At 40.6% G+C, this 11,729-nt stretch overlaps 1 protein-coding gene across 1 annotated transcript; it reads left to right on the forward strand.

Annotated features, from left to right (window-relative positions):
- The first annotated feature begins 1,597 nt into the window (after positions 1-1,597).
- LOC118566962 (interferon-induced protein 44-like) lies at positions 1,598-8,773 on the forward strand. Its single transcript, XM_036150803.1, has 7 exons — positions 1,598-2,215; positions 2,394-2,445; positions 5,391-5,586; positions 5,761-5,913; positions 6,021-6,192; positions 7,890-7,990; positions 8,076-8,773. The coding sequence occupies exons 1-7, from the start codon at positions 1,735-1,737 to the stop codon at positions 8,328-8,330; spliced, it is 1,410 nt and encodes a 469-aa protein (XP_036006696.1). The 5' UTR covers positions 1,598-1,734; the 3' UTR covers positions 8,331-8,773.
- The last annotated feature ends 2,956 nt before the right edge of the window (positions 8,774-11,729 follow it).

Consider the following 11,729-nt stretch of genomic DNA (forward strand, 5'->3'; position numbering starts at 1 on the left):
TCACAGATAAGCCTAACATACAAAGATGTAAATCATAAAAGTAACAATTCAAACACAGCATTGTAGTTACACCTCACAGCCTGGGTTAAGTGGGAAATAGTGGGATACATGTAAACAGAAAAAGAACATGCGATTAATCTGGGTCCCGGAGGAACCTTAATCCTCCTTGTAAAACTGTATTGTACTGTAAGCAACTAAACTTTGAGTGTGGGGTCTATAGAGGCACCAAGTGAGCAAAGGTAATCTTTTCATTCCATTTTTCAAAATAGCTTATTTTGTAATTAGAATACTGAAATAGAAAGTTTTTTTTGAGGAGGTCTGAAAATGACTAGTGTACAATCTGTCTCCCTGTTGGGGCCATTTTAGACCCAAAGTCTAAGGGCTTGGCCCTATCATTTCAAAAGTGAAAGTAACAACATAAAAGCATAAAAGGTTTCTTTGCAGCTCGACTGAGAAGCAGCCAGAAATACAGCAGCTCATCTTGAATTTTACCACCAAATCTTTATTAAGGGTAAGCTTTAAAAGAATCATCCTTCATAAATACTGTATTCAGATTAAATTTCTGTGTGTAGCGTGTTGATCAAGGAAATGTTCAGGGTGTCATGTGGCGAGGCAGTCATCTAATGTGTTCATCTAAGGTTTTATACGCTTCCATATTATATGGATGGTTTTTAAACCGTGTGCATTTGTATTCGAGGCAAGTTTAGATCCTGTTTAAAAGCATAGAACAAAGGGAAAAATCAGGATCATCTCATTTATGCGATTGAATTATTTTGCAGTAAAAACTGAAAGTTAAAAACCTGTGTCTATGACTTGATTCAAAAGAGCTTCTACTCTCTCTGAAGGTGGTTTTAATTGATTTAGTTTGTGTTGGACAACATAAACTTAACATAATAGCTCACATACAGGTTTTATAAGTACAGTCACATCAAAACGGACAGATCTGATCAGAAATAAGCTTCCATGCACACCCTGCATGTGTCACTTCTTTTATACAGTTCCTTTCTTTTACACGTGGTTCTTATCCTTCATTTCCCTCCTGAACAGACTAGTTACAACTTCTCTTCCAACTATAAACATAACTGGACAATATAACTTGTTTCCTTACAGTATTTGACCCTTTGGCCTTTAAAAGGTCATAAGCCTGGTTTAGAACCAAGCATATTCATCAGTTGGAATAGCCCAGTCAAAGTCCAGACCTGAATCTATTAAAAAATCCATGACAAGAGATCAACAGACACCCTCCATACATTCTCACTGAGCTTGAACTGTTTTGCAAAGCTGAATGACCAAATATTTCTGTCTCCTGATGAGCAGAGCTGGTATAGTCAGACGCCCTGGACTGGACAGCTGAAGTAAAAAGTAGTTGACAAAAATTTTGACCCAGTTCTGCTGAATATAACTTCATGCCACATTTTTCTTATTTGTTTTCCTTTTAAAAATATTTTCCTTCTACTTTGCAATTATATTTTCCATTAGTCTATAACAGGAAATCCCAATAGCATAAATATAAATTTGTGTTTGCAACATGTTGAAATGTCAGGGGGTTTAGGGAAAGTATGAATACTTCAATAAAGGTACTATGATTGTTGTTTATCTGCCAACTATGCTGAAATCAGAATTGTTAATCTTGTCCAATAACTAACAAAAGCTTCATTTGAGAACAAATTATTTCCAAAGTTTAATCTTCTTTCACATTGCTTTCAGGAGACTTTGACTTATCTATCCTGCATCATGCCAGTAGTCACATCCAGCCTGTCCAGAGACCAGGAGAGGAACCTGCTGACCCTCTTCGGTCATGTCCGACTCCACCTTCTCTACAAAGGGAGCGTCCACGGCTTCACTGCTGCTGCCTTCCACTGCCGCTGTGACCAGCAGGGTCCCACTGTGATTGTGGCCTACAATGCAGCGGGGTTTGTCTTTGGGGCTTACACATCCAAGGACTACGCCCAGAGCGGACAGGAAGTCCACGATGGGGAGGCCTTCCTGTACAGCATGGCTCCTGAGAGAAATAAACCACTGAGAGTGGGGGGTATCAGTGGGCAGCGTGCCTTCACAGATGGAGGCACTGGTCCAAATTTTGGTGCGTTGGTTTTCTTGTGTGAGGACAGGCCTTTGGTGCAATCCTTTCCGGGCACCTGCTTCAACTTCCAGGCAGCAGAGATGCATGGGGAGGACCTGGCCCTGACAGAGTTTGAGGTGTATCGAGTTGAAGGTCTGTGAAAGAACCAAGGGCTTCTGATAATCAAATCCATTTATGATGATTTTTATTTATTATTTCACATGTGCGTGTGAAATCTTTTGTGTTTTCTACATATTTAAAAATAATCTGGTTTAGAAATTTACATGGTATCAAATTTGTGCTTTAATATGTTTATTTTGTATAAATACAGAACTAGGAAATCTCCTGGAGAAGCCTTGGAGAAACATCCAGTGGACGGCTGAGTATGTAGAAATCAAACACAGCTTTGTTTTTATGCAAAACATTGCCAAATATCTTCCTTTAAGACGTGCAAAAGTTACGTTTGCACTATAAAAACGTATTCTGTGTTTTTCTACTGTTCTGTGGGACTCAAGGAAAAAAACATACACGGAAGTGGTACCACTGTTAAATACTTTAAAAACTATAAGTAAAACTGCAACGAGGAGCCCAGAATTACCCCAAACTGTTACATTTTAAAAGCCTTGCCTTGATGTCAGTAAGTGTGTCAATGTTTCTGTTATCTGGATGATTTGTTTTGTATGATTTAGAAACCTAGGAAAGGTTTTACAAACAACACAGGATGAGTTTTCATCCTGTGTGTTCGCGGGAACCCTCGAACACACTGGTGGACACCAGTGGTGAGGGAAGCCGTCAAGCTGAAGAAGGAGTCCTACCGGGCTTTATTGGCCTGTGGGACGCCGGAAGCAGCTGATGTGTACCGGCAGTCGAAGTGGCGGGCGGTTTGGCTGGTCGCTGAAGCAAAAACTCAGGCGTGGGAAGAGTTCGGAGAGGCCATGGAGAAAGACTTCCATTTGGCTTCGAAGCGATTCTGGTCCACCATCCGGCGTCTCAGGAGGGGGAAGCAGTGCAGTACCAACATTGTTTACAGTGGGGGTGGTGTGCTGCTGACCTCGACACGGGACGTCGTGCGTCGGTGGGCGGAATACTTTGAAGACCTCCTTAATCCCACCAACACGTCTTCCATTGAGGAAGCAGAGCCTGAGGACTCTGGGTCGGGTTCTCCCATCTCTGGTGCTGAGGTTGCAGAGGTTGTTAAAAAGCTCCTCGGTGGCAAGGCCCCGGGGGTGGATGAGATTCGCCCTGAGTACCTTAAGGCTCTGGATGTTGTGGGGCTGTGTTGGTTAACGCAGCTCTGCAGCATTGCGTGGACATCGGAGGCAGTTCCCCTGGATTGGCAGACTGGGGTGCTGGTTCCCCTATTTAAAAAGGGGGACCGGAGAGTGTGTTCCAAGTACAGAGGAATCACACTCTTAAGCCTCCCTGGTAAGGTCTATTCAGGGGTTCTGGAAAGGAGGGTCTGTCGGATAGTCAAATCTCGGATTCAGGAAGAGCAGTGTGGTTTTCGTCCTGGCCGTGGAGCACTGGACCAGCTCTATACCCTCAGCAGGATTCTGGAGGGGGCATGGGAGTTTGCCCAACCAGTCTACATGTGCTTTGTGTATCTGGAGAAGGCATTCGACCGTGTCCCCCGAGGGGTCCTGTGGGGGGTACTCCGGGAGTATGGAGTACCGGACCCTTTAATAAGGGCTGTCAGGTCTCTGTACGACCGGTGTCAGAGTCTGGTCCGCATTGCCGGCAGTAAGTCGGACTCGTTTCCGGTGAGAGTTGGACTCCGCCAAGGTTGCCCTTTGTCACCAATTCAGTTCATAACTTCTCTGGACAGAATTTCTAGGCGCAGCCAAGGTGTTGAGGGGATCCGTTTAGGTGGCCTTAGGATTGCGTCTCTGCTATTCGCGGATGACGTGGTCCTATTGGCTTCATCAGGGCGTGATCTACAGCTCTCACTAGAGTGGTTCGCAGCCGAGTGGGAAGCGGCTGGGATGAGAATCAGTGCCTCCAAATCCGAGACCATGGTCTTGAACCGGAAAAGGGTAGAGTGCCTTCTCCGGGTTGGGGAGGATGTGCTGCCCCTAGTGGAGGAGTTCAAGTATCTTGGGGTCTTGTTCACGAATGAGGGGAAGATGGAGCAGGAGATCGACAGGCGGATTGGTGCAGCGTCTGCTGTGAAGCGGGCGCTGTACCGATCCGTTGTGGTGAAGAGAGAGCTGAGCCAAAAGGCGAAGCTCTCGATTTACCGGTCGATCTACGTTCCTACCCTCATCTATGGTCACGAGCTTTGGGTCGTGACCGAAAGAACAAGATCCCGGGTCCCGGGAGGGACACGCTGGAGGGACTATGTCTCCCGGCTGGCCTGGGAACGTCTTGGGATTCCCCTGGAGGAGCTGGCCCAAGTGGCCGGGGAGAGGGACGTCTGGGCCTCCCTACTGAAGCTGCTGCCCCCGCGACCCGACCCCGGATAAGCGGAAGAAGATGGATGGATGGATGGATGGATGGAGTTTTCATTTAAAAAGCGATTCATGAGTTTATTTAACGTTTTGATTTGGAACTTTCTGCGATAGACTGGTGACCTGTCCCGCCTTTCGTCCATTGACAGCTGGAGATAGACACCAGCACACCTTGCCATCCCACAAGGGATAGATGTGTTAGAAAATGGATGGATGGATGGATGGATGGATGGATGGATTTGGAACTTTGACTCTGAAACAGCTACAGCCAGGAGATAGCTTATCTACGATGACTAGTTTGTGAATTCCTCATTTTTCTCCAAATGTAAAGAATGTAGTAGAAAAGTAGAAATTGTATTAGCTAGCTTACACCACAGGGTCTGATTGGCTGCTCAGGCACTCCTGACGACTGCTTCTCTGGCAGCTACTGGCTCTGGGTGAACAGCTGGGAGTGAGTCAGCATCCAGACAGAAACAGAATCACAGAACACCAAATAGTAATGAAAATAATGCCTGATAAGGAGTAACTGTTTTTCATGAATCAATCTTAATTTTAAGAAATTTACAAAATCTTGTAAAAAAATGTTTTCCTCTGGACCAAATATTGTATTGGTTTTCATGACATTATGAAGCAGATTATGATTTTGCTTATTTATATAGATTAATATGATTTAAAGCACATCATCCAATCATACAGTCATCCATGATCTAGAAGGAATTTGCAGAGAAAGCCTGTACTTGGAGTCAAACTTGTTTCCACTCTTTTAGGTTTTAATTTTATTTGTTTTTCAGGTTACGTTCTAATGTCAGCTAGAAAGAATCGTTTTGCTCTAGTCGTTCTGATCGCCATCAGGATAACATTTTGTATTGTTTCCTTTCTAGAAAAAAACAACAATTGATGACGAGTATCCAGAACTATCTGCCTGACCTCAAATCAGTGAATCAAGTCCGCGTCCTGTTGGTGGGTCCTGTTGGGGCCGGCAAGTCGAGCTTTTTCAACTCCATTAACTCAGCATTTCGGGGCAACATGACCTGCCAAGCCATCACTGGCACAGCAGGGACAAGTGTGACCACTCAGGTACCAGATATCTGATCTTCTCAGATTCTAAAGATGTGCAGAAATTACTGCTAAATACAGATTTGTTTCACTGGCTATAACCTAACAATAGTGGCAACATGATTAGGTAGTTGATTTATGACCATTAATGTCAAAAATCCAACCCATTATTGTACTTTTTCTTCCCCCCTATAGTTTCGAGCCTACACCATTAAGGCAGGAAGACGTGGTGCAAATCTTCCTCTGATCCTCTGTGACACAATGGGGCTGGAGGAAGATGCTGACAGCGGCTTGAACATCGACGATATAGTCAGTATCTTGAAAGGGCACACGAAGGATCGCTACCAGGTCTTTAAATACACGCACACTTTAGTGTTACTTTTGTAAGCTGTTTAACTGTGAGAGTTTGAGGTACGGATTTAATCAAACTGAAATGATTTGTGTGTTCACTCTAGTTTAGCACCTGTTCATCAATCCTAGAGGATTCTCCAGGCTATAAGAAGCACGTGACTCTGAATGACACGATTCACTGTGTGGCTTATGTGATAGATACCTGCAAGGTGTCTCTTCTCAGCCAGAAAATGCTGGACAAGTTCACTGCCATCCGGAAGAAGACCAACCAGCTTGGTTAGTAGGAAAATGTTATGTTTAAGAAAGTTTTAAAGCATAAAACTGCTTGATCATCTTCTATTTCTTTGGGTACGTAGTGCATTAAAAATGTATTCATATCCCTTGAACCTTTGCACACTTTGACATGTCAGAACTGGAGATTTCAATGTATTTCATTGGGTGTTAGATGATGAATCAACACAAAGCAGTGGATATCTGTGAAGTGCAGAGATGCAAAATAACTCAAGCTCAGTCAGATTGACTGGAAAATCAGTTTTTAGATCTTGCAACAGATTCTAAGTTGGATTTAGGTCAGGATTTGGACTGGGCCAATGTAAAACACGAGTATGCTGGATCTAACCCATCTCATTTTGGCTCTGGGTGCACATTTAGAGTTGTTTTCAGGCTGGAAGGTGAACCTAAGGCAAAGTTGTACATCTCCTGCAGCTTGTAACAGGTTTTCTTCCAGGTTTGCCATGTATTTATTTCCATCAATTCAAACCAGCCTCCCTGTCTCTGCCAAAGATTGCAGCTATACCAAACTCTCTCAGCTCTCAGATGCTGGATTGCACATTGCTCTGTGAGATGTTCAAGGCTTGGGATATTGTTTTGTAACTTACCCCTGCTTCTCCCACCTGTCTACTGGGTTCTTTGGTCTTTCAAATAACCTCTGATGCCTTTACAGAACAGCTGTATTTATACTGATATTAAATAACACAATGGTGGACTATATTTACAAATCAAAAGAAAATTTTGATTCTGTCAGACATTTTTAGGGCAACGTTGTGTGAGCTGACATGATGTGCATGCACATTTTATGTTTTAATACATCTCGGCAACTTTAAACTTCTTTTTCAATACCCATTTATAAAAACAAAACAAACAAACAAACAAAAAAAAAAAACATGTGACAATGTACTAATCATCTCCCTTTCATTAATTGGGTCAGAATAAACAATCTTATCATACGTCTGTAATTGCTAATTTCTTGCCACATGTTGCACTAACCTCCTGATATTAAACAGTATTTCTTTAGTCACTATAACACGTCATTTAATCTTAAATGACAGTATAGCCATCCATTTAAACATTAACACAGCTATATTAAAATTATTTTTGATTCATAATTTGACATTTTTTAGGCACATTTCATTTTCTGTGAAAATATATCATGATCCATACTACTGCTATGTCCTATGCTGGTCATATTAAATGTTACAATTAAGCTTAGCTATTAAAAAAAGCTTTCAAAAAAATTAAGTTAGCTTTCAGACCAGAAACAATGTGCAATAAAAGAAATCTGACAACGTCTATAGGAATTTGGTGCATTGGATTCTGTTTAGGGGCATCAAGTAAAGAAATATAAATAGTAATGCACACAACAATTTTCAGATTATTTGTAAAAAAAAGTTTGAAAATAATTTCTTTATTTCTTTCCACTGTAAAATTATTTGCTACTTTGCGTAGATTTTTCTCCAACAGAAATTGTCAAATATTATGGCTATAATTTGACAAAATGTAGAAGAGCTAGGAGTATTGATACATTTGTAAGGCACCATATATATAGAGTGCAAACAGGAGGTACTAAAAGGTTTACACAAATTTCATCCACAATTTCCAGTCTGAAGCATGAATTTTTTGTAATCAATCTATAGATCAATAAAACTTTACCCCCAAAATCTTCACAATCTTCTCTTAATTATGTTTCCTGACAGGAATCCCTCAGATTTTGTTGATGACCAAAGTGGATGAAGCCTGTCCTCTGGTGGCAAAAGATTTGAAAAATGTGTATCAAAGTGTTTACATCCAGAAGAAGGTAAGACATAAAACAGATGTTTATCGTATTACAAAGAAATTTTGAGATTTCAAAGAGATCTATAAATAGTGGTCCAACTTTTCAGGCACGCCAGTTGAGTGAGTCTTTGGGAATCCCGTTATCCTATGTGCTGCCAGTGAAAAACTACAGCGAGGAGCTGGAACTGGATCTGAACACCGACATACTGCTGTTCATGGTCTTGGACCAAATTCTCAATTATGCAGACAACTTTTTTGAAAATCAGATTACAGATGATCAGGATGAAACCAACGGGCCGGAGCTCTACAGAGCTGGCAATTATTCCCGCCAGGTAGAACACTGCGAAGCCAACATTGTTTAAAATGTACAAATTATTCCTCAGAGTTAAAGATTTTGATGATTTATGCTCTTATCAATCAAGGAGGTCTCTGATTGACTGGATGAGGGAGATTGCTGCAAAGTCAATGCAATCTGTTGGGCCGGCTTTGATACATTTTCACCATTTGGCGCTATAAACTGAAACTGAGTTTTTTAGTACGACTTGAACATATTCAATTGATATGATTACATCTTTCAGGACTCAGACAGGAGCAGACCTATTTGTCCGGCAAAGTAGCTTGAGATGTAATATAAACAAAAACTGATTCAACCACATATTCCTTATGCAAAATGTCTAAGTCCTAAGAACCACGCTTTCCATTGCAGCAACAACAATGAGTCACCCAGCACCGCAAAAACTGATCTAAAAATAAGTAAAATGTTCTTAAAGTTAGTGTATTTGTCCTTGATTTGAGCAGGTAAATAAGATTATTTGCCAATGGAATGAGTATTTTGACCCCTAATATAAGATAATTAGACATCCTGCACTTGAAATAAGATGATAGAGATGAGTTGTTCCTATTTTAAGTGCAAAAATCTTGTTCCATTGGCAAATCATCTTATTTACCTACTCAAATCAAGGACAAATACACAAATTTTAAGAACATTTTACTTATTTTAAGTTCTGTTTTTGCAATGAGAAGCTTTCCTAAACATTTGTCCTAATGCAATATAATGAAATTACGCAGTCAGGTTTGCTTTATGCCGGTATCATTTGTATCCCTCCCCTGTGCACACCCAGTCCCAAACCCCCGAAAGAGACATACACACATCTTCTCAGTATTAGTTTTTTTCTTTCTAAATACACATTTACTGCAGTGAGCATTGCTCTCAATGAGCAAAAGTTTTAACCATAATGACAGTTAACATTTAAAAATGTTTAGTTAAAGATCAAAAACCTGTAGTGATATAGTTGAGCTTTTGGATTTAGCATTTCATCTTTTTATAACGTTTGATCAAATACAACTGTTGCTTTTTGGAATAAATAAACCTTTTTGCAAAAATGTTTGGAATGATTAAGTCTTTGCTGCTACATGCTGTTATTTAAAGAGGAATGATGTTTTTTATTTGCTTTGATCACTCACCAGATATCACTGAGCAGTTCTTAAGAACCGCTGTTAGGGAAAATGTTGAGTTATGCAAGGATAATGGGGCACATAGTTATGCTCTTTAAATAATAGCCTTAACTCTTTTTTTTAAAACAGTGGAGATAGAAAACAAAGTATAGGATATTTCTTAATCAACAGATCAGTAAAGAGAGTTTACCTGCAGCTGTTCTATCACAAAACATTAGTAAACACACCACATAATAGTGACCAAGTGACAGGTCAGGGATAAAGTGTGGGATCAGGCGACAAAACCACCAAGACATGACTGTCCACATAAACTAAACAGGTTGGACATAGAGAGATAATTTCTCTGAGAAGCTGCCAAGAAGCCTGCACTGACTCTGGAGGAGCTGCAGGAAGCTACAGCTCAGGTGAGTGAATCTGTCTGCAGGACGACTTTTGATCCAATCCTTCTCACAGTAATGCACTGTGTTGTCTTGGTCAACCACAGCATATTCTGATCTGAAATATTAAAGATTAATATAAAATGAAATTAAGATATATATTTTTTTATATTAATGATCATATTGATTCTGATTAACTTTATTTGGTCACAAATAGGAAGTGTTTTCATACTTATGAGGGATCTGATTCAAATATTAAGTTTTACAATTTTGGATATATGACGGTTATTTCTAAGAATACAATATCGTAAAAATTGCATAAGTGTGGGACTGTTAGAAAGGTGTGGAGAGTTCAATTTGCTTTGGTCGGCCTGCAGATGTCAGTCATAATTTCATAAGACATGCTGTTATGAAACATTTTTTCTCATTATGAAAATGTGAGGGTGTCATGTTGCACAATAGTTTTTGATGGTGTATTTCTAATATCTACACACATTTCTTTGTGACTGCAACGCTAGCTATGATCAGAGTGACACAGCAAACACGCTTTTCTGCGCTATAAAACCATCTCTCGGTTTAACTATAAAGACAAATGCCAGCAGTTCGCGTGACAAGCCAAAGATGTCAGTTGTCCGTCGGACCAATAGGAGAGGTCGGTTAGTTTCGGTCCCGCCCTCCTCTGATCCTTCACTATGAGACACGTTTCGCAACCTTGCCAACTATGGCAAGCCGATTAGACCAATTATCGTCCATACAATAACGCACAGTTCCAACCCGTATTTTATGCAAGCACGCGTTTTTTACGTCACCGCGCGTTTCCAGCCAGAACGCGCAGTGACGTAAAAAACGCGCGCTTGCGTAAAATACGTGCGGTGGCGTTAATAACGTTTGGTGGCGTTTTTTGCATATTATATTATCAGGAGGTTGTCTTTTATGTGCTCAGCCACTAGATTTAAAGGTGTTTTACCCAATAAGAACACTGCAGCACCAGACACAACCAGGAGGTCCCTGATGGTTGGGGAAAGGCAGAAAGAAGATGCACCTTCCTTTCGGATCCTGTCTAAATCCTGCTTAGTTCAATAATAAAGTCTGATATTACACAAAACTCACAGATACAAAGCATACAGAAAATGGCCTCAAGGAAGTGTTCGATAGGTGAGGAGCAGCAGAGCTGGTTGGAGGAACACAGGAGGGAAGATCTTGATGACCTGGGGTGTGTGAAGGATTAGGGAACCAAATATTTCTTTTGTCATTTTAAATATGAAACTACAAAAGCACAAGCCAAGTAGTAGAACTAAATGTTGAAAAGAAATTAAAAGCTAAATAAAATAAACCAGGTCACTTAATAAAGCTGCATTTTCTGTATGCGTTGTATTTATATTCACATGATAATATTTTCAGAAATAATAATAACATTTCTGTTAAAGATTTCATTTATCTTCTGCACCAAGGGCATAAGTAGGGAGAACAAGCAGAGTGAGTTTTGTGTAATATCAGACTTTATTATTTATTATTACAGTGACGTAAAATACGGGTTGGAACTGTGCGTTATTGTACGGACGATAATTGGCCTCATCGGCTTGCCATAGCCAACCACACACGCAGCAGCAGCAGCAGCAGCAGCGTAAACGTGGCTGCACAGAGAACCTCCCTGGTGCTGTCTCCTTCCTAGAAAGGAAGGTGGCTGAGAAGGAGCTAAGCTGTGATGTCAAAGGTAAGAGAACATTATCATTTAAAGATTAAAAGTACACAGTGCTAGTGAGAAGTTGTTTTATTTATTTTAAAAACAAGAACTGAATAGACAACTTTGAATCAGGGATTTTCTCTGATTCAAGATTATATTTATGCAGAGCAACACTGGTGTAAAGTTAAATGCCCTTAGCAAGTTGCAGAGAAACTCTTCCACTTTTTTATATTGTTTTTTTGCAG

The sequence above is a fragment of the Fundulus heteroclitus genome, chromosome 19, assembly GCF_011125445.2.
Source record: "Fundulus heteroclitus isolate FHET01 chromosome 19, MU-UCD_Fhet_4.1, whole genome shotgun sequence".
NCBI classification, from domain to species: domain Eukaryota; kingdom Metazoa; phylum Chordata; class Actinopteri; order Cyprinodontiformes; family Fundulidae; genus Fundulus; species Fundulus heteroclitus.

What these genes read in the sequence shown, in the direction of transcription:
- LOC118566962 (XM_036150803.1), top strand. Translation starts at nt 1,735, where the DNA reads ATGCCAGTAGTCACATCCAGCCTGTCCAGAGACCAGGAGAGGAACCTG. An exon ending in AACATCCAGTGGACGGCTGA is followed by an intron (nt 2,446 to 5,390) that starts GTATGTAGAAAT and finishes TTTCCTTTCTAG; the next exon opens with AAAAAAACAACAATTGATGA. An exon ending in GAAGAAGACCAACCAGCTTG is followed by an intron (nt 6,193 to 7,889) that starts GTTAGTAGGAAA and finishes GTTTCCTGACAG; the next exon opens with GAATCCCTCAGATTTTGTTG.